General features: G+C 53.2%; 1 protein-coding gene across 31 annotated transcripts in view; it reads right to left on the bottom strand.

Moving 5' to 3' along the window:
- Window positions 1–26092, bottom strand: part of Myo18a (myosin XVIIIa) — a 101241-nt gene that overhangs the window by 17255 nt on the left and 57894 nt on the right. For 16 of the 31 annotated variants that reach the window (XM_063269371.1, XM_063269373.1, XM_063269376.1 and 13 more), the window contains 24 exons: window positions 25158–25169; window positions 24390–24566; window positions 24091–24181; window positions 23660–23852; window positions 22807–22893; window positions 20159–20300; window positions 19872–20031; window positions 17601–17787; window positions 17098–17341; window positions 14702–14811; window positions 11235–11300; window positions 7305–7433; window positions 6521–6664; window positions 6102–6191; window positions 5873–5992; window positions 5565–5676; window positions 4799–4926; window positions 4324–4478; window positions 2681–2804; window positions 2396–2596; window positions 1662–1772; window positions 1115–1219; window positions 676–822; window positions 152–265 (listed from right to left, as the gene is read on the bottom strand). In XM_063269371.1, the coding sequence (XP_063125441.1) occupies window positions 152–265; window positions 676–822; window positions 1115–1219; window positions 1662–1772; window positions 2396–2596; window positions 2681–2804; window positions 4324–4478; window positions 4799–4926; window positions 5565–5676; window positions 5873–5992; window positions 6102–6191; window positions 6521–6664; window positions 7305–7433; window positions 11235–11300; window positions 14702–14811; window positions 17098–17341; window positions 17601–17787; window positions 19872–20031; window positions 20159–20300; window positions 22807–22893; window positions 23660–23852; window positions 24091–24181; window positions 24390–24566; window positions 25158–25169 (3149 nt within the window). Of the gene's footprint in view, window positions 1–151; window positions 266–675; window positions 823–1114; window positions 1220–1661; window positions 1773–2395; window positions 2597–2680; window positions 2805–4323; window positions 4479–4798; window positions 4927–5564; window positions 5677–5872; window positions 5993–6101; window positions 6192–6520; window positions 6665–7304; window positions 7434–9838; window positions 11165–11234; window positions 11301–14701; window positions 14812–17097; window positions 17342–17600; window positions 17788–19871; window positions 20032–20158; window positions 20301–22806; window positions 22894–23659; window positions 23853–24090; window positions 24182–24389; window positions 24567–25157; window positions 25170–26092 lie in introns of those variants that run through there. The other 15 variants (XM_063269370.1, XM_063269374.1, XM_063269372.1 and 12 more) reach the window with 4 other exon arrangements.

The raw sequence follows: 26092 nt of genomic DNA, 5'->3' as shown, positions 1-26092 counted from the left end.
TCTGAGTTGAGGGAAAGCAGAGGCCTGGGGTGGGAGAGGAGGGTGCTACCCTGCAGAAGTCCCTGGCACGAAAAGGCCTGTGTGGGGTGAAGACAGTTGTGGCTCAACTCTCCCTCGGCGCCCGGCCCTGCCTGTGGACTCTGCCCCTCACCGCTGTCTTGGCTTTGGCGATGTCATCGATCTGCAGGTGCAGGTCTTCCATCTCCACCTCCATTGCTTTCCGTGCCTTCACAGCTGCTGCACAGGTGAATTCCGACTCTTCCAGCTGGACAAAAGCCCCCCCACCCAGGGGAGAGACATCAGCCATGCTCTGGGGCACAAGGGCTGTGCAGGGCACTGGCTCACAAGGAAGAAGGGGTCCAGACACTCCCCCTGCCCTCCTCCGCCTCCTCCTCCCTCTCCTTGTTCCTCCTCTTTCTTCTTGAATGTCAGTCAAGAGCCACAGCTGCGCTGTGCTGCATACACTGTTCTCTCCTCTAGTAGCCATGAGGTCTCATCCACACCACTAGGACAGCCATGCTGTCGGGCATACACAGACTCTAGGGAACCTGACTGCGCCGAGTGGCTTGTCCAGCCATCTTAACACTTAAGAGCCAGCAAGCTGTAGAGAAGGTAATTGAACAAACGAGTGTCCTGGCTACCCCTGGAACCAGTGGATTCAACTGAGCAAGGTACCTGGTTCTTCAGCTGGGCAATCTCCCTCTTGCTGGGGGCATTGTTCTTTAAGTGGTCCAGCATGATCTGAGCATCTGCCAGCAGCGCTTTGGTGCGCTTCAGGTCTTTCCGTAGCCGCTTCTCTGATTCAAAGTCCCGCTGGTTCACCTTGGGGGACACCGCGCGGGAAGGCACTGAGCTCCACCATTGGACTTCCTTGCGCCCTTCCCAAGCTGACTGCTAACTCTATCAATCCTCACACTCTCCAAAATGAGCAAGGATGCTCTCCTGGGTGTAACAGGATTGTGCTGCCTAGCGAGAAAGGCCTGGGCGGCGGATGATGCCCTCCTCAACCCCAGGATACGGTACCTGCTGCAGAGCACCACCCATCCCCAGCGTTCTGTCAAGATCCCCGGTCTTGGGCCAGTGGAGTGGGTAGCTGTGGGGGTCCCTCACGTACCTGGTCACTGAGCGTGGAGAGCTTGCTCTCCAGCTCCCGTTTCTCCCGCAGCGCCTTCTGCTTGTCTTCATACTCCTCCTCCAGCTGAACTTCCATCTGCCTTAGCTGCAGTCATGGGGACAGGGGCTCACTGTCCTTCTTGTGCATGGCCAATGGTCCCTGCCCATGCACACTGTGTCTCATCCCAGGACAAGGGTGCGGGGATGAGTGTGCTTTAGGGGTAACCTAAAGAGGTGCAGTTGCTGAATGGGGACAGCAGGCCACAAGCCACTAGAGCCACTGTAGACGCCATACAGTGGGGAGTGTGGGGACCCGGTCAGCGAGGCTGGCTGAGCAGCAGGTGAGGAGCTGCTGCTCTTTAAGGGCCCAAGCTTCTCTGCAGACTGAAAGGCACAGCCGGGGTCAGACCTGAGTCCTGAGAGGACTTACTGGTCCAGCATAGCAGTGCGATGCAGGGGGCTAAGGTAGAAAGACACAGCCCCTCTCTGTAAAGCGGTGAGAAAGAACAGGTCTGTGTACCAGCCTAGAAGGAGCTGGGATGCCTTACCTTCTTCTGACATGACTGCCGGGCCTCTTCCACCTCCTCATCCCGGCTCTCCATCTCCTTGGAATGGGTCTGTCTCATCCGCTCCATCTCCATCTCCAGACGCAGCTTGGCCTGCGGGTGAGTCAGGACGAGGTTCCTTTCCCAGCAGGGCCCGTCTGAGGTGCGCAGGCTGCCTCCACCCCAGTTCTCCTTGCCTGCTCTACTTTGCCCTGGCAGCCAACTTCTCAATGGAGGCTGCAGACTCCTTACTAAATGCCTGGCTAAGGCTCGGCGGAGGAGGCCGGGATGGGGAGATGATCTTGGATCTTTCCCTCCCTGAGCAGGTCCCCCTGAACTGACTTGGCTGTTTAGCCACCTGCTCTGTGGGCTCCTGGCCCTCTGGCTGCATTATCCTCTCTTTTCCTTTCTCTCTGGATCCAACCAGGATCTGCTTTTGTGAAAAGTTCTGTGGAGTTTAACTATCTTCACCCTGTAGCTGGCACAGACCAAGGACTCACACATTTTATGAGTAGGTGAATGAGTGACTGAGAGGCTGGCTGGCTGGCTGGCTGGCTGGCTGGCTGGCTGGCTGGCTGGCTGGCTGGCTGGCTGACTGACTGACTGACTGACTGACTGACTGACTGACTGACTGACTGGATGAATGAATGTGGACCTTGCCCTCACCTGGCCTGTGTTGATGAGGGTGGCGAAACCCCCTACTGTGCTTCCGCCCTCCCTTGGCCAACCCCTGGTACCTGCTCCAGCATCTGTATGCTCCCAGCCTGTTCATCCAGCTCCTCTTCCTGATCCTTGACCTTGGCCTCCAAGTCCCGGAGCTGCTTCTTGACCTTGGCCAGAGAAGCCTCATCCTTAGACTCTTGAGAAGAAATGTCCTGAAGCTCGGCCTCCAAGGAAACAACCTTCTGGGTAAACCCTGCGATATCCAAGTCTTTTTCCTAGAGAGAGGGAAGAGGAGGCTGACACTGGCCTATCCTCAGGTCTTGGGGGAGATGGAGAAGGAAGCGGGTCAGTCTTGGTACCTCCATCTGCTGCTTCAGGCTGAAGGCCTCAGCTAGGAGCATGTCCTTCTCCCGCTGAAGCTTCTCCCTCTGCAGCTTCTCCCGCTGGGTCTCCTCATGTGCCTGGGAGAGCTCACTGTCAAACCTGTGTGAAAGCATGGTGGCCTCATCAGAAGGGCAAAGTCTAGGTCTCCAGCACCCAGCAACTGTCAGGTGCCATCATATATAGGGACAAGACACCAAGTGGGCGTAAGGGGGTCCCACACACTGCTTCTGGGAAAGAGGCAGGCCAAGCCTTGCCTCGAGAGACAAATCTCTACATTCTCCAACAGATCAAAAAATAAGGTGCCGGGGTGAGAGCAGAGTGCCAGCAGGGTGAGTAGAAATGATGTTCTGCGTGTACCACTCTGTGTACGACTCAGCAACGTCAGGTACAACTGCTGCCATCAGCCCCGCCCCTGGCATCTGCCTCTGGTCAGTATCATGCACCCTAGCAGTATCAGAATCACCACCAGGGTACCCCATGCTGGGCTGGACAGCATTCCTGCTAGGCCCAGCTGGCAGTGTGCTCTGAGGCCCTTGGTCCAAAGCCACCCCTTGACTCCTCTGTCTTCCGTCCTTCCACCTCCTGCCCAATGACTCTAGATCAGGAACAAACTGCTGAAATCCCTCTCACACCTTCCCTGCATAGCTAATCAGGTTCCTGTGGAAATTCCACAGCCCCTGCCTCGTCCCACAGCAGAATAAAAGTAAGAAAACTCCAGGTAGCTGAAACCTAATAAGTTGCCCAGCGGGGGTGCAGCGACATGGTAACTAGGCCAAGCTGGCACCTTCATTGGGATTCCTATGAGTGCCAGTCTTTAGGTAAAAGGACAGAGTGGGGTTAAAGAATGAGGGAAGTAGACTGCCTGGATGTCCTAGAGGGGACAGAAAAACCTTCTGAGTTCTCTAGTCCTCCTCAGAGTCACAGGTAGCAGTTCCTCAAGAATGTGACAGGGAGTTGGGGACCGGTAAGGTAATTAATTCGTTACTGGGAGGAGCGGGGGCTCGGCTCTGCCCCTCTCATTCCCAGGGTCACAGGGTAAGGTCACCCTTCACAAAGGTAACTGGTACCTTTATAGAAGCTGGCAGAGGGGAAACAGGCGCTGTTCCCGCTCCCTAGGGCACCCCACTGTTCCCAGGGTGTGTGGGCTCCTCACGATGCTAATAAAAGCGTCCCATCCCATCCCCAGCCAGGGAAATTAATTTAGATTGGATTTTCTCCTATGAGGGTTGCCCCCTCCTTTGTGCCATTACCATAATGAGATGGAAGTGGTACAGTAGTTTAATGACATTAGTCAGGAGAGTGTTTTGCATTGGAGGCAAGTGAGAGCAACTCAGGCGGGGCGGGGTGGGGGCGCCAGGGCCAGGGCCAGGAACCCCGTGGTTCTGGACCACCTCTGTAAACCCTGTCTCCTATGGTTGGGACAGATGACAGGGTCACTTCAAGTAGAACACATGTGAACAGATGTGGCCTTCCAAGTAGACACGGCGCGAGTCCTCCTGGGAGATCAGGAGAGAGCCTGCTTCCCGTCACAGCATGGATGACCATGTAGATGAGGCTTTTGGCCAAGTGCAGGTCCTGTGGCTTGGAGACTCTGAGAGGGCAGGACGGGGCCACCTACCTCCTCTGCTTCTTTTCCAGCTCATGGTTTCGGACCTGCTGGCCCTCCAGGTGCAGCTTGGTGTCCTGCAGCTCAGCTGTGAGCCGTTGGCACTTTTTCTTGAGCTGCTGCAGTGCCCGCTGACTCTCGTCACTATCTGCTTGCAGGTCCCCAAGCTAGAGGTGGAGGAAGTGTGTGTGGTCAGCAGCCGCCGAGAGGCTGGGGTGCAGGGTGAGACCGGGGTGCAGGGCAAGACCGGGGCACGGCAGAACCAAGGCGTAATACCCACACAGTAGTTCCTGGTAGCCCCTTCAGGACTGGCTAACACACCAGTTCCCCGTTCCTCTCGGGGTCTGCCTGCCTCTGGCTTGTTTACCAACAGACATAGCACTGAGCCCCATCCCCCTCCACCCCACCCTACCCCCCTCCAGCCCTCCCACCCCCAGCCCCCCACCCCACCCCTGGGCACAGGCCTGGGTTCCCTGGCCAGCCTCACCCGCCTCTCCAGCTGCCTCCTGTTCTGCTGCTCCACCTCCATCTTGTCTTCCAGCTCCTGCTGAAGCCGCTTCTTGGTGAAGTCCACCTCCCGAACAGCTCGCTCGTACTTCAGCCGCCACTCTCCCCCTGCGGGGTTGGGGCAGACAGCTTCTGAGTTGTCGAGGGTCCCCAGGGAGGGGCAGGGAACTCAGAGATGGCCAGAAGGACTTAGGAGTCTTTTTTTTTTTTTTTTGGTTCTTTTTTCGGAGCTGGGGACCGAACCCAGGGCCTTGAGCTTCCTAGGTAAGCGCTCTACCACTGAGCTAAATCCCCAGCCCCAGGACTTAGGAGTCTTAAGAACAATGGCTAGAAGGAGCCACTACGAAGGGAGACTCTGGAGAGGGTGACAGGACCCTCTATCTTCTCCCTGGAGGCCTCCAGGTCCACGGCCCTTGTCTTTACTGCCGGTTCAACCCGTTTGTCTTCAGCACCTTGACATTGCACTTCTGAAGTCTTTGCCTGGTTGGCTTTTGAGACAGGATCTCACACACCTCAGGCCATCCTTGAGTTTACTCTGTGGCCCATGACCTTGGACCCGGTCATCTGGGGTTACAAGCACGCGCCACCATGCCTGGATTTAGCAACTCTACTTTCCCCTCTACTTACTGTACTTTAGTGTGGAAACAGCTCAGAGAGGGGAGACAAGGCGAGACAGGGCATGTGATTACCCAGGGATGGGCAGACACCATCCAGGCCTGCGCCCCCCTCCTCCGTTCTGCACACACCTGCGTCATCGTCATCCACCTCCCCGTTGATCTCGGCTGCCCGAATGAGCCGGGCCTCCATCACTTCCATGTCCATCGCCTCCATCTGCTTCTTCAGGGCATCGTACTGGGTCTGAAGGAGACAGCCGGCCGTCAGCCTCGCCAGTCCTCCCCAGTGTCCTAACCAGAGGCCACGGGCTTACCCCAGGCCAGCAGAGATGTGGGGCTAGTACGGGAAGTGCCAAGCAGCGAGCAGTGGCTTCGAGAGGGGAGCAGAGGGTGGCGGTCACCAGCCGGTCACCAGCCTGCAGTCTTCACCTCGAGCTCACCTGTAGCTCTTTCATTTCCTTCTCGGTCCGGAGCCTCTCGGCTGTCTCCGCGTCCAGCAGCTGGGAGGCGGACTCTCCTGTGTTGCGTTCATCAGTCAGCTCCGATGTCAGCTCTGAGATCTGGGGTTGGGGGAGGGGGTGGTCATTCAGCCAGAACTCTGGGCTCATGGGCCAGGGCAGGAGGCTTTGGGGCAGTGGGCTAGTCTGTCTGGAGGCTGGAGCTGCTCACCCGGGTCTCCAGCCGGTCACTGTTGAGCCGAAGCTCATTCCTCTCTTTCTCCACCTTCTCAAGCTTGTTTCGCAGCTGCTGGATCTCCTCCTACGAGGAGCAAATGAGATGCTGTGAGGGGTGAAGACCCCAGGTCTGTCCCCGAGGACACAGAGGGGAGGCACAACCACAACGGGAGAGCCTCCCAGGACTCCTGAGCCCAGACCCTTCTCCATAAGCAGCAGATGCCTGCCATTTTATCCTAAGAAGCTACCTAGGGCCCAGACAGCATTCCAGAGGGACAAATGCTTGATGGGAAAGCTCAAAGATACCAGCTCTGTCACCTGATGCCAAGAGTACCTTAGCCCAAGACAAACCAGCAAGACCCTTGTATACATGGAATCCCTCCCAGGACCCAGCAGGCCCTGGAGGTCACGCACGTCTTTGTTTCGGATCTGCTCCTCAGACAGCTGAACTTGGATGAGGGGCCGCACAGTGGTGAAGAGCTTCCACCAGGGCCAGTCCTTCACCCCCTTGTTCTTCTTGATGTTCTTCTGCACACAGCGAATGGCCAGGTCCTGGATCTGCAGGTGAGTTTGCCACAAGATGGACTTTCAGTTCCCCCTGGCCAAGCCACTTCCCGCCACCCGCACAAGCCCTGGGTCCGCTCCCCAGGACCCTCGACCCAGAACCAGACCCTTTTCCTGCCCACCTTGGCTCCCACAGTCCCTCACCCCTCTGAGAGTGGGCGGGCCCAGGAGCGGTACGCAGGGCACTCACGTCCCACTGTCATTAGGAATAATTTCATCTGCTTTATTTGCTGCCTGATTATTTCCAGCACCCTGGCCTAGCTGTGCTATAAAACCTAATCTTGCTGAAACACAAGAGGCGGCGGTGCTGGCTGTTTTATGGACTTGCTAATAAGAAAAGGAGTCGCTGACACAGCTCCTTAATCTTCATAGAGCAGCCCGTGAACCAGAGCCCACCTTTGCCTGGGCCCTGCTTCCCCCCACACTCCCACGACAGTACCCTGGCTGGGGCACGTGCCCACACCGCTCGGCACTCAAACACGTTTCCCACTCTGGCCCAGGCATGGTGCTCTTGGGAGGTTCCCGCCTCCTTCTCAGACGATGATAACTGCTTGGCCTCCCTGGCACGTATCCTGCATGCCCTCCCGCAGGTACTCTGTGTGCCATCTATGCTGGGGCGCCCCTAGAGCAGCACCTTTCTCTTCTTGAAGTGCTGGCGGGCAAGGTAGCCCCTGCAGGCTGCCTGGAACAGGGTCAGGTGTCTGCTGGTTTCCTCGTCTCGTTGCTCTTCCAGCCGTGCCAACGTGCCTGCCCGGAAGAATACCTGTCGGGGAAGCAGTCTGGTAAAAGCTGGAGACTAGGCTGGGGCAGCAAAGAGATGAGAAGAGGTGCCAGGGGGACAGGCAGCTGGCGTAGGGAGCCAGCAGCCTAGGGAGCGTGGACCCTGGTTCGAGAACAGCCTGAAAATCCACTTGCCCAAGAGAGGAGGGGAGGTGCTACAGCAGGGCAGCGGGGGAAGGGCCAGGCCCAGGTGGAAGGCTAACTTCAAAGAAATGACTGTGGCACACAGAGAAGATGCCAGGCAGAGGAACAGGAAGCCCTCACCGGTCAAACAAGAAGGGGAGGCCCTTCAGCTCTCTCTGTGATCCTGTCACTGTGCTGGGTGGCATGGCAGGCTACAGGGCCCAAGCACTGCTCTAGCCACCTGGCATCAGGTGAAGAGTGAGACGTGAGACGGTGTGTCTGGGTGTGAGAGGAAGGTCTAAGATCTGCATGTGGGGGGAAGACCAGAGTGGAGGTGGGGCTCCTGCCCATCCCCCTCCTGCTCAGCTTCATTCCAGCCACCTCCTCTTTCATGTCGGTGCCCCACCCCTACCCCCAGGTTTCACACTCTCATCAAGGCGCTGGTGAGGTGGGTGTGAATGGGCCCAAGCAAGGGACCTGCCATACAGGTTTGGGGGCCCGGAAGACAGATGTGTAGGGAACATGCTGGGCGCTGTTCCTCTCACTCTTTGCTGCCCTGAGCACTGGCCTTATCAGAGAAGTGGAGCAGGGGGATGGGGACTCTGGCATCCTTGACAAGGCACTAAGTATACACCCACCCTCACCTGGGACAGAGCACAAGAAGTCTCCCTCTGAGGGCCTCATAACCTGAGTTTGATCCAAGACCCATGGAGTGGAAGGAGAGAACTATCTCAAGTTATCCTGATGACCGCATATGAACTGTGGCACGCACACATCCATAAACAAACAAGTAAATAAATGATATGATGAGTAAATGTAATTTATCTTTAAAAAGAAAGGCAGGCTGGAGAGGTGGCTCAGCAGTTAAGAGAACTACCTCCTCTCCAGGAGGACTTGACTTTGGTTCGAAGCACCCATCTCTGGTGGCTCACAATTACTTTTTAACTCTAGTTCCAGGGGATCTGATGCCCTCTTCTGGCCTGTGTGGACCTTCATACACATGGCATACATGCACATGCATATGTGCACATATAAGCAATACATCTTTAAAGACGGGGTGGGGGAGAGAAAAAGAGAATTCCCTTTGGCTGGTCGGGAAATCAAGAAGAGCACAGGTAATATAAAGTCCTTGCAGGGGAGGTCCCAGAGTCCCCTTCAGGGAAGAAGTAGGGAGAGAGCCTAAACCTGGATTGAATGTAGCATCTGGTAACCTCACAGAAGTCTCATCCTCTAAGACCAGCTCTGTTCTTGTGCTTCTGTCCCAAATCCTACAAACTGGCAAAGTGGGACTCCCATGTGTCTTAGGTCTGACTCATACCTCAGTCTCCAGTGATAGATATGGGAGCCTCTAAGGGTTAGGATAGCCAGTTTGCTCCTAGGCCAAGCAAACATGATGGTTAGCGAACAGGGAAAAGGAGGGTGGATACCGAGAGCCAAAATGGTTCAGAAACACATTGAGAAATAATGTTCTAAAGGCTAGAGACACAAGCCTCAAGTCCCTTCAGCATTTGTGGAGTTAAGGGTCCTTTTTGAGGGGGGTTGAAGAGATGGCTCACCCTGTTATATGCCTGTTATAAAAGCAAACCCAGCACCCAAATCAGAGTCAGGTATGGTAACATTTGTCTGTAACCCTAGTCCTGGGGAAAGGGTAGGGCACAGGGAGAGGACAGTCCTGGAGTGTGCTGGCTGTCCTGTCTAGCTAGTCAGTGAATTCCCAACTCAGTAAGAGACCCTGTTTCAACAAACTTAAGACTGACAGGGCTGAGTGAACTGAGTTAGATCCACAGTGTCCACATAGTAGAAAGGAGAGCAAACTTCTACAAGCTGTTCTCTGACACAAGAGTGCCCATCCACCCTCCAACTCTCTCTAAATAAATAAATAAACATAATGTTGATAACAATAATAAATACAGTGGGGAACCAGGGAGAAAGACACCAGATTCAACCCAGCCTCTATTCAATAGCACCCACTATAAGCACATATGCATGAATGCACATTTACACAGAGAAAAAGAATTAGGGTAAGACTCTCACCATCTCCTTCTTTCAGATTCCATTAATGCAGATTTTACATCATCAGGAGATGCCCAGACTCCCAGAGCCTTGGCCTGACCTTTCAGGGACCAGTGGCCTCCACTGAAGCATGATGACAGACACCAGCCCTTGCTCACCGGCCAGTGCTAAGTGCAGCTAAAGCTTCCTGTCCCAAAGCAAACAGCCAGTCTTGCCCCCTTCCCTTGAGTACCAGTAGCCCCTGTGGCTCACCTGCCTCAGCTTGGTGCCTGGAAGGACTCAGGACAGCTGAGGGTCTAAGATGTAGCCAGAAGAAGAGCAACCTGTACAGGCCTGTTCCTGCCTGAGATGTGTCTGGGAAACTGGGAACTGCCTTGGAGGAGTGCCACTCCCAGTACCAGCCTGCAGCGGTCCAGCCGGCTAGAGGGGGAGGAGCTCACAGAAAAACCTGGGTGTGAGCTAACCTGAGAGGCACTGAGTAGCCCAAGGAATGGTTTTGATTGCAGGCAGCCCAGCTGGCAGTCTCTGAGTTTCAGAAAAGGTGTGTGTGCGTGTGTGTGTGTGTGTGTGTGTGTGTGTGTCTGTTTGTCTGTCTGCCTGTCTGTGGATGTGTATTTGTGTGTGTATCTGTGTGTATGAGTATGTGTATGTCTGTATATCTGTCTCTCTGTGTATGTTAGATGTCTCTGTGTGTGTATGAATTATGTATATGTGAATGTGTGATGTGTGTGAATGTGTATGTGTGTCTCTCTGTGCCGCATCCCCTGTGTGTGTGTGTGTGTGTGTGTGTGTGTGTGTGTGTACATGGTGGGGGGTGGGAACAAACACTGAATATGAAGAGAAAGGAAAAACAGGGCTAGAAGGCAACAAACAGGGCAGAAAGGACTGTGAAGATTCAACAGAAGAGAGAGAGCCAAGGACAGCAGGCACTGAGATAAGAAGACACAAGAGGCCCTGTGACCAGAGACCCTTTCCTCTCTGCTGACAGAAGAACACTGCATCAGTGACTCTCTCTCTGCTGCCCTGCCCTTGCTCCACACCAGTCCCCAGAGCACATTCACAAACTCCTCCTATCCAAGCCTTCTAGCCAGGGGAGATGTGGGCATGGCTTCCTGCCTGCCTGTAGGAAGACTGCTCAGCTGGCCCTTTAGTGTGAGCCGAGGTCAGGGGCACCTGCTATTTATGCTACACATTCCACTGAGGTGAGGAATCTGTCCTGTGGGCAGATGGTGGCCCAGCTCACCATGGCCTTGCTTGCTCTGATAGACCCTTGCAACATTCTGGAACAGTCTTCCTATTACCTCAAGTCTCCCAGCCCCCTCCCTTCAAATCCAGCCCTTCTGTTCCCCGCTCTCCAGATGGGCCACAGGCCGAGTTCAGAGCCATGTGCCAACAGAGGCCTCAGTCCTGAATCAGTTAGCTATCTTGGCAAGAAAGTGGTTTGCTGAAGCTGGAACATCTACACCCTGGCTTCTGGCTGAAGAAAAGGTAGTTTCTGAGTAGCCAATGGGGAGCTGGGAACAGGACTCAGAAGGGACACAGGGAGATGTCAAGGTCTGACAACACAGCAGAACAGAAAGGAGGCCCAGCCATCTGCCTGGGGCCACTAGGGAGCAAACACCTGGCTGCCCACCTGTGGGCAACTTACCCGACTCAGGCCCATGCAGCAGCTGCTCTTTTCCAGGTCTAGGGACTCCAGCAGCTCCTCCACAGCCTGAGGAGAGAAACGTTGCCATTAGGCCTGCACAGGCTGCCGCCATCTCCATGGACTTACCCCCCACCCCACACCCCCACCCTTTGGTCCCTGCTAGAAAGCCCATCATTTCTTCCACGAGCCCCTTAGGTAGGTTTCTATGATGCCGCTACTATGCCCACTCTGGGGACCAGAGGTGACTAGAAGAGGAACAAATTGAATTGTGAGGCTGGAGAGCAAGACAAGTGAGAGGAAGACAAGTGAAGTACATCAAAACAAAAGGCGTGGAAACTAGTCAGAAGTGGGGAGAGGAGTACAACCTGAGACTCTAACTACCGGATAGAAAGGGGCATTTGGGACAGTGCTGCCTACCTGAGCAAAGGCCGGGGGTCTCAAGATGAGAAAGAATGTGTTGCAAGAGTGAGGGGGTGGGGATTTAAGTGCTACTCACTTGGTTCTCTCAGGAAGGGACAGAGTCAGGGTTGAAGAGGTCACTCACAAAGGCATGGGATATATGAAGAAGAACAGGTTTGAGAGGCAGGAGAATGAGAGGTCTGAGCGTGCCCAGTGTGGGGTAAGAGGATTCCAGAAGGCAGTGAGATAGCTGTGTACGCCTGGAGTGCAGGAGAGCAGTCCAGCTGAGGCACTGGTCCAAGATCATCAATAGTTATGTGCTGAGAGAAGTGATGGGCGTGCACAAGGCTGTCCAGGAAAAGGGGGCAGGAGAGACCACAGAGCCACGGATGGCGTACTGGGGAGTGAGATCTTTACTAAAAGTGGAGAGTGGAAGCAGAAACCTCCAGAGGGAGTGAGCTCTTAGAGCAGGCACTAGACATGGCAGCAAAGAAGGCGAGCAGGAAACATTTCAGAAGAACAGAGCCTCTTGTCAGGAAAGTCAAGAACTCAAGGAACAGCCAGGGAGTGGCACACACTTTTACTCCCAGCACTTGGGAGCTGGAGGCAGATGGATCTCTGTGAGTTCTAGGGTAGCCTGGTCTACCTAGTGATTTTCAGGAGACTCAAGACTGCATATGAAACCGTGTCTCAAAAAAAAAAAAAAATTGGGGGGAGGGGGCTGGAGAGATGGCTCAGAGGTTAAGAGCACTGGCAGCTCTTCCAGAGGTCCTGAGTTCAAATCCCAGCAGGGTGGCCCCTAACTGTCAATAGTGAGATCTGGTGCCCTCTTCTGGCCTGCAGGCGTACCTGCAAGTAGAGCATTCATACACAGAATGCTGTACACACAATAAATATATCTATTTTTTTAAGGGACTGAAGAGGTGGCTCAGCGGTTAAGAGCACTGGTTACTTTTCTAGAGAACCCGGGTTCCAACCACAGTGCCCACATGGTGGCTCACAACTATCTGTAACTCCAGTTCCAGGGGCTCTGATGCCCTCTTCTGGCCCCCATGGGCACAAGCATGCAAGTTGTACACATACATGTCGGCAAAACACTTAAAGACATAAAAATAAATTAATCGGTTTTTTTTTAATTCAAGGAACAGAGAATAGAAAAGTGTCCAGTGGCTCTGGCAACATGGAGGTAACGAGGTAACTCTGGGGGAGTGCAGCCCCAGAACCCCAGGGCGGAGAACAGGCAGCTGAGGCAGCTGAACGGACCGGACCGCAGCGGAGGAGCTCGGGGAGGAGTCTGGACGGCCTCAGGGAGCTGAGACAGTCGGCTCAGGAGCTGGCCACGGGGCCTCCTCCAGGTAGAGGCTGTATCCGTGGCCACATCTCTGGAACCGCTCTAATAGACAAAAGAGCTAGGAGAGGTTGAAGGTCAAGCATAAACGGTTATCCCTGATGGAGCGGGTTCTCGGCCACAGAGGAAAGAACTGCACGAAAACGTGAGGCAGGATGGGGGGTGGGAAGGAGGAGGAAGACGAAGAGAGGCATAAAGACGTAGAAGAAGCTGGACCCTTGATTTCAGAGTCAAGGTGGTCTGCTGGGAAGAAGACTGGGAAGGCGACCTGGGGCAAGATGTGAGGAGAAAGGTGGTGAACGGTGGGGCAGGCAGAAGCTTGGTGCTAAAGACGTGTAAGGAAGGACACACAGAAGCCTCACTGGGCCGTGCCAAGGGCCCACCTGAAGGTGAAGCCCACAGACCTGCAGGGATTTAAGTCTACAGAGTTGCATCGTTTCTTTCCCTGGCCCTTGGGAGTCTAACATGAGGAGCACAGCCACCCGAGGGCTGGCCCTTCAGAGTAGGGATGAGGAAGAGCTATGGGAGCTCAGGAGGATTGAAGGTGATGGAAGCTAAGTGTCAGGTAGGTTAGGCACGGTGTCACGGCTGAGCAGAAAATGAAGTAATTTTTTTTTTTTTTTTTTTTTTTTGGGAACAGGGTTTCTCTGTGTAGTCCTAGCTACACAGTCCTGAAATTCACTATGTAAACCAGACCAGGCTGGTCCTGAACTCAGAGATCCACCTGCCTCTGCCTCTGCCTGCTGGGATTAAACACACGCACCACCACTGCCTGGCTAATAATGTTTTAAAAATAGCGATGGATCAGAGAATAGATTTGGTCCAGACTGGAAAGGTCTTGCTGATGTCACCTTGCAGGGGACACCTACAAGTAGGATGCTGTGATCAGAGAAGTTCATGTAGAAAGGACGGTCTGGGAAGGACAGCATTTCCAGGGAGACAGGTACAGTCTGTAGTCATGAGAGGGGAGCTAGGATGAAGTCAGGACCTGTGAGAGGTGAGGCAGGACCCTGACAGCCCCAAGACTACAGACATCTTTGAGGCTTCCATGAGTGTGTGTCTGTGAGTCAGGGCACGGGTGGAATGTGCAGGGACAGACCAGGCCATGCCATGACTCTCCTTCCCCTCAGGGAGGCCTCCTGAGGACTGAGGTGCTGAGAGTCAAGTTGGAAGCACAAGGCGGAGGAGCCTGTTGGCTGCCTGAGTTGTCTCTGGAGGGCAAGGTGGCAGTGTAAAGTGGTGAAGACGCTCCTTCTGCAGTTCTGGATTGAAAGAGGCTTGCAGACCCATGTGCCCTGGCACTAGAGGAGACTTGCCATCTCAGCCTCCTCCTAAGAAGGAGGCTCGCCCAACCCTCGTCAGATTCTTGCTTCAGGAATGGAAGCCGAGGCCAAGGGACCTAGGTGCCATCAGTAGGATACCCAAAACACAAATCCAGTCGTCTAGTTGGGAGGCTCTGGCATGTTGACTCAGTCTGACTGTCTGGCTTCCTAAGACACAGACACGCAAATCTTTGGCCTTCAACAACAGTGGCTCCTCTCCAATCCCTGCAGCCCATGCTCTGAGCTGACTTCACGCTGCCTCAGTGTTGTGTCTGTCCTAGCCATGGTTGGCTGGAACTCGGTAACCTTGAGCAGGAACTGGCCTGCAGTGTCAGGAAAGATGGGCAGAGGGCTTTGCATGAGTGAGGAGGGCAAAGATCCTGGAGACCCAAACCTACCCGCTTCTCATCCACCATGATGTAGTTACGCCCATGTTTCTTGGTCAGGTGTGGGGCCAGGACATCAAAGCGCCTACGGAACTCAGAAAACACCATGTGGTCTGGGTAACCTGGAGAAAGAACCAGAGTCAGATCCTCCATGCCCAGCTTGATTGGGCAGGTAGGTCAGGGGGGTGAAGGGCGGCTGGGATGGTGGTGGTTGTGGTTGTTGGAGACAGGGAAGGCCTAGAAAGCACAGACCCTTGAGTCTACAACAGGATATGAAGGCTTTAGCTCAGGGTAAAGCATGGATGTACCCCAGGTTTCATTCCCAACACCGCAAATATATAAATATCTAATATACATTCTGTCTGCCTCTCTCGGTCAAAGTCACACGGTTGTAAGGAGTTGGGTATGGATTTCCAGGCTAGCCCCACAGTTTTTCAACTACAATCTGATGTCCTATTGCTTTTTCTTATTAAGGCTGCAAGGATTCACTCGGTCTCTATATTATTAGAGTCCTGAACTTGGAAGGGTAGAAAGCATCCAGACCTCCCAGCCATCCCCAAATCAGCTGTCCTCCATGATCTTCATTGAGAGGGCTTCCTGCGTAGTGGCTCCCTTCTCTATCAAGAGTTGAAGTCACACTCCAGGTCCATCTTCACCTTTAAATAGGGCCCTGGACCTTATTCCACATGGCAGTCACAGAGACCAAGTCAGAAAACATGTAGTAAGCACAACTTAGCATGTAGACGCTCAGTAAAATGGGACTTCCTGGTCTCTTGTCTCCTGAAGCAGGATTATGGGAGGGCTGCCCCACCTTGACCTTGAGTTTAAAGCTAAATGACAAAAACAAGAACCAAAAAACCCTGAAGTTCTCTTCCCCTACAGAGCATCTGGGCTTGAGGTCAAGCGAAGGGTAAGAGGGCTCCTGACTCAGGATAGAGGCTGGCAGGAATAGACTCCAGTCATACCGATTGCCCCAGGCCCACAGAAGAGGGCCAAAAGGTACACTCCAGATTACAGAGTTTCAAGCCAGAAAGAATCTGCTTCAGCTCTCAGCCAAGGAAACTGAGGCCTGAGATTGGAGCCACTGGCTTGCCCAAGGTCACCAAGGCTGCTGCTGGAGGCAGGAGTGGAGTTCACACCTGGGCTGCTGACAGCCAGCTGGGGGCTTGCTCTGGCCAGCCAGCTCTGGGAAACCCTCCAACTGGGAGATGAGGCTGATGCATGTGCCTGGTAATTGAAACAGGAGGCGGGGGCCGCCGAGGGGCCGAGACAAAGTGAGCTATTGATTGTATCTGAATTGCAATTAAATTGATGGGCCAGGATAGCAGGTCTGGACGCCTGGCATCTTAATTAATCATCAGTGCTATCGATGGTGGCTGGGGGCTGGGGGAGGGGGAAGCCGCTGCCGTTGGCCTCATCGATCTGCTTGTTTGAGTAAAGCACATTGATTTTGGTTCAGAGCGGTAACAATCTGGTTTTGAAATAATAAACACCAACTCCATATCAAGACGTGGGGACAGATCGATGATTTATTTAGAACAGGGTAGGAATCCTGTTTCCTGGCTTTCACTGCTGAGGAAAAATGAGGGTGCTCGTGGGGATACCTCGAGGGACCTGTCTGTGCGTGGGTGGGGCCCAGCCTGAGCTTCTAGGTGCTGGGGAGGAAAAAGAGCAGAAACCTGGCAATTCTTAATTTTTCTGCAAGAGGCTGGACAAGCCAACTGGCCTGGCTGGAATCCAGCTCTGCCCCTGGGTGACCCTAGGCACACTCCTTAGCCTCTCTGAGTCTTACCTCCTGACTTAGGGACGATAATAGTGACTGCTTCAGGAGGCTGCTGTGAATTATTGTGTGAAAGAGCTGGGAGGAACACCTGGCGAGCCATAAATACTGTACGGATGGCAACTGCTACTACCACCGTCCTCGTCCCCTCTGGAGCTGGGTCCATTAAAAGGGTCTTTTTGACCTTTCTTGGGAATATTATGTACTTCCAAGAGATTTAGCACCTGTTTCCCCTTGGGCAGATGGAGCTGAAAGGGCACTGAGTCTTCTTATCTGCTGCTACGGGCAGAGCTCACCGGCCCACACCAGGGATGGTAGCCAAGAGGAGCTGAGAGAGCAAATGATAGGGCATTTGGGACGGAGTGTACATGTGTGTGTGCATGTGCATGTGGTGTATGTATGCATGTGTGTGTGTGTTGTAACTAGAATGAGCAAGGAAGAGGAGGAGGAAAGAGTCTCACAGTAGAAAGTAATAAAGCAACAGGTTGGTCTGGGAATAGTCAAAAGAATGAACCTTCAGAAGGAAGGAGACCTCCAGCCAGTCCCTAGACAGAACAGCAGCAGGGCAGGATGGGGCTAAGCTCTGGGAAAGAGCTCCAGGGCTCGGTTGGGAGTGAAGATGTCTCACCTTGGCGGTACATGCGTATTGCATCAAGCAGGCGGGATCCCCGAAGCTGGGCACGGAGCAGGGACACATCCAGTTGTAGCAGCCCAGCCTCGCAGGGGTCTCCCGGAGGCAGGTCCAGCTCACTGCTGCTACTAACTCGGCGAGAAGAAGCAGATCGGGGCTCCCCAGGCCAGCCCTCGGCCACAGGAAGGAAGCAGTGCACGAAATGCATCTTGGACCTCTTGATGGTATCGATGAGGGCATCCTGCCAAAGGGGAAGGGGCCACCTTCAGTGCTCTGCTGTCTGGTACCTCTACTCCTCATCTGAGAGCAACTGGTCCACCACCTGCTAGGACATTGGTAAGCCCCGGCATCTCTGCCCTCCTCAGGCCCGGCTGGCCAGTCCTAGCAACCCCATGAGCAGTGATCAAAGCAAGTGGATCTGAGTGGGCACCAATGCCATGAGCATGTTGAGTGCCCCAACTGCCAGAAGTAAGGGAGCTGGGACCTTGCTGGACACTTACCACTTGCAGCTTGATCTGTATGCACAGTGACTTCTTCTTGACAGCTGCCATGCCAGTGGTAAAGGTTTTCCTCATGCTAGTTGCCCGGCGCAAGGCCAGCTGGGAGCCACCTTCCAGGCCTGCAATTGAGCCCGAGAGCACTGTGGCACTGCCTGCCCGGCCCAGAAACAGGTTGCTGATGATCTTTCTGGAGGAGGCAAGCCCAGAAAGGAGTTACAATGCGGGGAAACAGTGGCTGCAGTCCCTCTTACTCCAGCTCCTTAGGAGTCCCCTACACACACACCACACATAACACACACACCACACACAATACACACACACCACATACACAATACACACACACACACACACACACACACAAATGCACACACAACACACATACACACACAATACACAACACGCACAATACACACACACACAAACACACACAATACACAACACGCACAACACACACAAATACACACACACACACAAACGCACACACAACATACATACACATACAATACACAACATGCACAATACACACACACACAAACACACACAATACACAACATGCACAACACACACAAATACACACACAAACACACACACTACACACATACACTACACATACAACACACACACACACAAACACACACAATACACACACACCACACATAAAATACACACACACACAAGCACACAAGTGAGCACACACCACACTACACATACATCACACATAATACACACACACACACAAGCACAAAAGTACACGCACACGCACACCACACATAATACACACATACTACACACACACCACACATAACACACACACCACACACAATACACACACACCACATACACAATACACACACACACACACACACACACACACACACGTATGCCCCATATCCTACAACAAAACCAGAAGAAGCAAAAACCTGAGATAGACAGAGGCCATGCAGGGGCTTGGACAGTGGGAGCAATCCGCTCCTCCTCACCAGGGGGAGACATTTCTAATGCTATGCATTTCACCTCTGTGCATTACCTCCCTTGCGTAGGGCAGGGATATATAGACAGACAACTTCCTGTCTACAGAGGAAAAAATTAACAGTCTATGACTTGAATGAATGGTGGGGCTTACATGATTTCTGCTTTTTAGTTTTTTTTTAATGGATTTCATTATGACATTTTAATGATTTTTTTAAAGATTTATTTATTATGTATATACATGAGTACACTGTGGCTGTCTTCAGACACACCAGAAGAGGGGATCAGATGGTTGTGAGCCACCATGTGGTTGCTGGGATTTGAACTCAGGTCCTCTGGAAGAGCAGTCAGTGCTCTTAACCACTGAGCCATCTCTCCAGCCCGATTTCTGGGCTTTTAACTGCCCTTTTTGTTTGTTTTAGGTTTTAGGTTTGTTTTGTTTTTCAAAACAGAGTTTCTCTGTGCAGCCTTGGCTGTCTGGAACTACAGAGTGATCTATAGACCTGGCTGGCCTCAAACTCACAGAGATCCACCTGCCTCTGCCTCCAGAGTGCTAGACTTAAAGGAATGTTCCGCTACCACCACCCATCAATTTCTGGGTTCTAAAACAATTTTTTCATTTCTGAATTTTGTTGAGGTCTGAAAAGATAGATTAGCAGTTCGAAGTGCTGACTGCTCTTGCAGAGGACCCGCAGCTAGTGGTAGCGTCTGTGTGACTCTCACTCCATGGGAATCTGATGCCCTCTTCTGGCCTCTATGGGCACTGCATACATGTACCCCTCTCCTCCCCTCATATACGCATAATTAAAAAAAAATAAAGTCTTCTAAAAATGTAGCCAAGGATGACCTTGAACTTCTGACACCCCTGCTACTAATGTCTGAGTGCTGAGGCTGTAGGTGTGTGCCACAGAGTTTGCTGACTGTGTTGTTTCTGCTTTCCCTGAAGAGTGAGGGAGCGGTCCACATTGACAATTCTGGGCACTTCTGGGCACTTCTTTTTTTTTTTTTTTTTCCTTTTCTTTTTTTCGGAGCTGAGAACCGAACCCAGGGCCTTGCGCTTGCTAGGCAAGCACTCTACCACTGAGCTAAATCTCCAACCCCAATTCTGGGCACTTCTAACCAAGTCTCCCATCGCTTATTTCTGTAGGCTATCTATTCCTGTGTGCTCAAGCCCCTGTGACCTTGACTGCTGTCTTTCAGACCAGAGGCTTATCTGCCTTGCTAGTGGTGGGACTCTGACATATCACCAGAGGAAGGGAACTCAGAGAACAGTTGTAGAGTCAGGGTATGAGATGGCCTTACTTCTGGGAGTCCTGCAGGAGCCGGGGTGCATTCTGGGTGGCTGGGTTCTGCTTGGTGTAGTTCAGCCAGCCGGTCACATTGTACTCCACCCAGTTGGTACCATGGCTGTGGCCCAGGAGAAAGTGCCGTGGTTTGCTACTGCGCAGAAGAGGACTCTGACCTGAGGGTTCGTGAAGCAAAGTTCTGACTGTCAGGACCCAGACACTGACACACAGGGCGAAAGTCTGCCCGGCTTTTCCAAATCGGCTTTTCCAAATCGGAAGGGCTGTCCTCCAGGCACCGCCTACCTTTTTTGTCACCTTCCTGGGGGCCATAATAGGAGAAAAGACGGTCCAGGAGGGTATCCTCAGTCGCACCTGGCACCAGAGCCTCCTCTTCTAGGAGCCACAGTAGTCCTCTTGCCTCATCGGCATGGGCCAGTGAGCGAACCTATGGACAAGGGAAGAGATCCAGCTTAGCTGTGTGGCGCTGTGCAAAAGGAGCCATCCCCTCCCAACCACACACTATTAACAGCTATAGTCACAGGTGCTTGAATTTGAATGGTGTGGCTCTGGTTGCTCACTGCTGACACCTTGTGGATGAGATGGGCATAGGCGGGGAAAGAGCTGAGAAAGAATGCTAAGAATTCACCACAAAAGACTGTTGGGACTTGGGGTCCAAAGGTACCCAAGACTGAAGCTTCTTCTGATGTGTATCCATACTTAGAGCTTCTCCTCAAGCCTTATCCCTCAGAGGGCATGGGAGCAAGGTCAGCCTCCACACTACTCTCACTCCGTTGTGGATTCATTGCGACCACGTCTGTAAGTCTGTGCAAAGCTCAAAAGAGGCTTTTCTCTGCTTATTTATTTTGAAATAGGGCCTAACTAGGTGGACCAGGGTGGCTTCAAATACACAGAGATGGATGTGACTCTGCCTCCAGAGTGTTGGGATTAAAGGCATGTGCCACCACACCCAGCTTCAAAGAAGGCTCTTCAGAAATGATGGCTGTGGGGTTAACATCAGTCCCCGTGGGGAGAGTCCAGAGAGTGCCCAGATCACTGCTGGCCACAAACACAAGGACTAAACCCCTGAGGCAGGTGACTCTTTAGATGTGTCCCTGACTGAAGGGAATGACGGCCATTCAAGCAGACTACTGTCCTGGAAGGACCTGTAGTAGGTGTTGGCGAACAGTCTCTCTTTCTCTTTCTCTCTCATTCTTCCTCTCTCTTCTCTCTCCCTCTCTCATTCTCTTTTCCTCCCTCTCTCATTCCCCCTCTCTCTCATCCTCTCTCCTTTCTCCCCCTCTCTTATTCTCTTTCCATCCCTCTCTCATTTTCTCTCTCATTCTCTCCCCCTCTCTCATTCTCCCTCTTTCTCATTCTCTCTTTTCTCTCTCCCTCCCCCCCTCTCTCATCCTTTCTCTCCCACTCTCTCTCTCATGTGTGCACATGCATGTGGAGGAGAGGTTAATGCCAGGTATCTTCCTTCCTCAGCTTGTCTCCACCTTATATGTTGAGATAGGGTTTTTTGCTTGAACTTGTCAATTTGACTAGTCTAGCCAGCCAGCTTCTCTGGGAATCTCCTGTCTGTCTCGTGGGTGAATTCCGATTTTCGAACCTACAGCAAGAGCTTCACTAAATGAGCTACTTGCCTGGCCTCTAAGCCTCTAGTTTTTCAAGAGAGGCTGGAAATCTTATTTCTAATACCCCATGGAAATCAAGTAAACCAGGCCTGTGGCCATATCTGGCCTGAAGGTGCCTTTTCTGTGTCTCTGTGTATCCCCCTTGTCTTCCTTAGGCAGGAAGAACTGCCCACACCCCATTCTTGCTTGGCTTTTAGGGTCTGGCAGAAAGAAAAAATAAGAAAATTGGTCTCTCTGATCTACTGCCTATATCTTTTCCCCATAGAAGGGAGTCACGTCTGACTCCCAGAAGGCCATGGACCAGTGGGTGGTGAATATGGAAGAAGGACCAGAAGCTGGATATGAATAGCAAGAAGGAGTGACGTGGTACGGTACGTGGCACTGGAGACCCTTCCCCAGAACCATCAAACAGCAGAGGCCTCAAGGAGAGGATGCCTGATTTACAGCCTAACACACGTCTGCCCCCTGCTGTTCAGGAGACGCCAGGACAACCTCCTCTCTGAAGATGGTGAAGGCTCTCCAGGGAGGCCGCCACAGGAGCCCAGGTGTTAGGAACAGAAACTCCCATCTTCCCTGGAGAGCCTCCCTGCGCTCTAGGCATTTGTTCCCACGCCTGTGCTAGCCCAGCAGGGCCCACTGCAGGGCAGACAGGGAGAGCCAGAGCAGATCAAGAGCTCTGCTGCCCAGCAAAAACATCACTCTCCAAAACACGGACAGGCTGCAAATTCTGGAAAGGAAGACAACTACCAAATGCCAGCTTCTCATTAGGCAGTCAGTGCCCTGGGCAACAAGATATCCAAGACAAGGTGGCAGCTTGTCCCCAAGGCTGTGGAGTGAAGACTCATATACACACCTTTGTCCCTACACTGTTTCCCTGTTTGAGGGTGCTGCTGCTTCCGGGAAGGCCCTGGGAGACTCATCTGTCTTCCCTGGCCATGAAAGGAATGATCATAGCCTCTTGATTTGGAGTCTCACCCCCACACCTCCAACCGACAGCAGCAGACATCAGGGCTTGTGGCAAGTACACTGAAGGCTCGGCCAGGCTTAGGACAAGGTCTGAGCCTCAGGTAGCAAGAGAAGAGGGACATTTTCTTGTTTGGCTGGGACTCTGGACTTTGGTTCCCCACTCTGCTAGGCAGGAGAGTGTGCACCCTCACAGGCAGACTGAGTGTAGTTGTGTGGTACATACTATATGGGTGTGATCCTTCTCAGGCCACAGCGGCAGCCCCGGCAGCAGCTCAGTTGGGAGGGATCTACCAGAGGTAAGCGAGTAGAAAGAGTTGGGCTAGCCTATGCTTCCTTAACAATTCCTACCAGGGACTGGTGGGAGGCCTGGTCCACAGCAGCCACTGAGTCATCTGTGACTGGCTCCAAGTCATCAAACGCCAGTTCGATGTTGTCCTAGGAGAGAAGGTACAACAATAGTGCATAAGGGACCACGAAACCTACAGAGGCAGGCGGGTGGGGCCTCGAGGGTCAGCAAATGCAAGGCCTCATCTCCATGCAGAAGCCCCACTAAACTGTCCCAAAGGACAAACAACTCATTGTCCCTCAAGATAGTAATACTCAGGATCTTTTGACAGCTAAGATTCCCACTATCTCTTTTCAGACTAAACTGCAGTCATACTCGGCTGTTACGTGCACCAGTTGATTAGGCAATGTAGAATAAGCCCTCTCTCCATTTCATCCAATCATCCTTAGAACCATGCAGACAAAGGCATGTCCCTCCCTCTGGGGTCTTCTCTTATCCAAGACAAATACCATTTTCCACAGGAGGAAGAAGTCTCAGCTCTCACCTCATCCCAGAGAGCTCTTCAGAGGGTTTCAATAATGAGCGACCACACAAGTCTTAGAGTCTAAGGGATCTGGGGCAGGGATCTGGGAGAAGAGGCACCCAGGCCCACTCTGAGGCAGAAACTGCACTGTGAAAAGGGGGCATAAAGAGGCTCCAAGAAGACCTCTCAGGATTCCGAATATGCCTTCAGCTTCCTAGAGCACAGATTAGTCACAAAGAAAGGACACACAGCTGAGGGCCAAGATGATTCTCCACCCATAAAACAGGGAGGGCAGAAACGAGGTGGGATGGAGAGCTGGGAGTCGGCGATGCACGCGTGCAAAGGGAGGGGAGGAGTAGGGTTCCAGCAGGGCCCCGGTGGCAGCTTCCTACCTCCTTGTACCTTTCCAACTCCTGGAGGAAGGTGCGCTCATGGAACAGCTTCTGCAACCTGTCCTGGGCATAGTTGTGGCACAGCTCCTCGAAGGAGGCGCCACGGGCTGAGCCACCCCATTCAGGGTTCTGGAAGCCTGGTGTATCCACAATCATCATGGAACACAGTGAGTGCTGGCTGGACTTGAGAGCCCTTAGTGGGAAGAGCCTGGGTCAGAGCTGGATGGGCCACTACCACACAGTGAGCCCCACTTCTCTGCCCTGCATGTGGCCAGCCCCTTCCCCTGCCCAGTACCCAGTGACCCTGGCTTAGAGGGCTAGCCAGTCCTCTGTTGGTGGAGGACAGCCTTGCCCAAGCCACCACAGAAACACCAAACCTACTTTTACTGAAGGAGAAAGTGGGGAGCCTCTGGGTTCCACTTGGCACTTACCTGTTTACCAGGGAGATGAGGAGAGTAAAGAGCTCGCTGTAGAGGCCAGACGCCATACCCTCTAAGCACTCCAGAGCACTCAGCTTGGTGCCTAGGGGACCAGAGGAACACATGTAGCTCCAGTCCTGGGGCCACCAGACCTGCACAGCCATGCTCTCTGCCCACACAGCCAGCACAGAGTCCTGGGGCTGTCCCACTGCAAGCATCTACTCGCTCTATTAGACCTGCCCATTCCCAGATGGCAACAAGTCCCAGGCAAGGCCTCCCAATCCCCCTTCTCAGCTAAGGGGCCCTGGCACCTGTACCCTCTCCCAGGCCGCTCTCCTCAGGGCCCTGACGGAAGGAGGTAGACCGTTGCAGGGTGCCGCCTTTGAGCTGGTGCTTGAAGATCGCTGAGGACAGCTCTTCCAAGCTGCAGCCTAGCAGGTATGCGGCCTTCTGGGCCCATTCATGACGGGCAAATTGCTTACGTCCACCTGTGGGGTAGGAAAGAAAAAAAAAGATCTAGCACCTTACGTTTTCCTTAGGACAACTGAAGACCGCTGAGACTTTTGGCACCCTCACCCCATAGGATGGGGGAGTTGACATCTTCCAGAGGCAAAAGACAACTCTGATGTGAGCTTGGCATGGGAACAGAACCACCAGCAACTGTCAGCTCTTCCAGAGTCCTTTAAGGGTGGAAAGAGCAGATCCTAAAAGAAGCACTAACACCACGCGCTGCCACTAGAGGGCGCACAAATCAGTTTCAAAAATCCCTTTTCTCCGGCTTGAGTTGGGTGAGGGCCGTTTCAGAGGATGAGGCCCACCCAGCAGGAGCACTGGAACCACGCCAGCCTGTGGGGGTTTAGCGAAAGAAAGCAAGTGCACCTGTCCTTTCCCTGGATACTTTTAAGATCCTTCCCCACACCCCTTCCCTAAGGGAGACCATAGACACCTTAATGGCTCAACAGTGGAGAAGCAACAGAGCCGCAGGGGAAAGGGAACGGCCCACACAGACGGCTACGCTGGAGCCAACATGTGTCTAATCACAGCAATTAGGGAAAGCTAACAAGAAACAAGGTTTTTACCTTCAGCAGCTTCTGTAAGGCAAAGGACCAGCATGCAGCATGCAAAGAAAAACAGTGTGTTAGCAAACAGTCATCAGCTGAGCCCGCCAGGCCCTCGGGAGGGGCTGTGGGAGGCAGGGGTTTATGAAGATGAGCAGGCAAGAAAACACGATCTTATTTGGCTCTGAGATACAAAAGTGCACAGTTTCAAAGGGATGTGTTTGTGGATGCCATCCCACTGACAGAGACCCACAGATGTCCCACTGTGCCGCGCGCGCGCGCGCGCGCGCACACACACACACACACACACACACACACACACACACACACACACACACACAGAGTAAGGAAAGAACGACACTACTCAACACTCCACAGCAGTCACAACTGCAGAGGGTCTGAGGAAACCTGGGCCTGACTCCTCAGAGTACAAGCACTTCTCTCAAGGCATAACGCCCTCACACCCTTCCGCCTAAGAGTCTGAAGCTGGTCTCACAGAGACCAGACACCCGGACACTTGTCCCTGCATGCACCCACCCACAGCTGCCAATGCTTCCCAGCTCCTGCTAAGCAGCTCCAAGAAGACAGAGAGAGCAAAAGCCACACGTGCTGTCTAGAGCCAGCATCCCCTTGTGCACAGCAGGAGGAAAAGGGGGTGAAGAGGAGAGAACGGTCTTCCAATTCGGATTGTACCCCAGCCATCCACAAGCATGGATCCATCCCAAGTGCTGAGTCCATCCATCACCAGGTGCCTGCTGCCCCCTAGTGACCACCACCCTGACATGCAGGAGAAAGAGCAGCAACTACCAACCCGGTGCATTGAAAGAGGGAGAAACTGGCCTCAGGAAGCCCCAGGTTCTGGATGGAAAATTGACATGGGGGGGGGGGGGCTCTCAGAGGTCCCACAGCTCTCCGGCTCTTCTTCTATCCTTAAATAAGGCTTCTCCTCAGACCAG

The sequence above is a fragment of the Rattus norvegicus genome, chromosome 10 (assembly GCF_036323735.1).
Source record: "Rattus norvegicus strain BN/NHsdMcwi chromosome 10, GRCr8, whole genome shotgun sequence".
NCBI lineage: Eukaryota > Metazoa > Chordata > Mammalia > Rodentia > Muridae > Rattus > Rattus norvegicus.
This window is presented reverse-complemented; position numbering and strand designations above follow the sequence as displayed.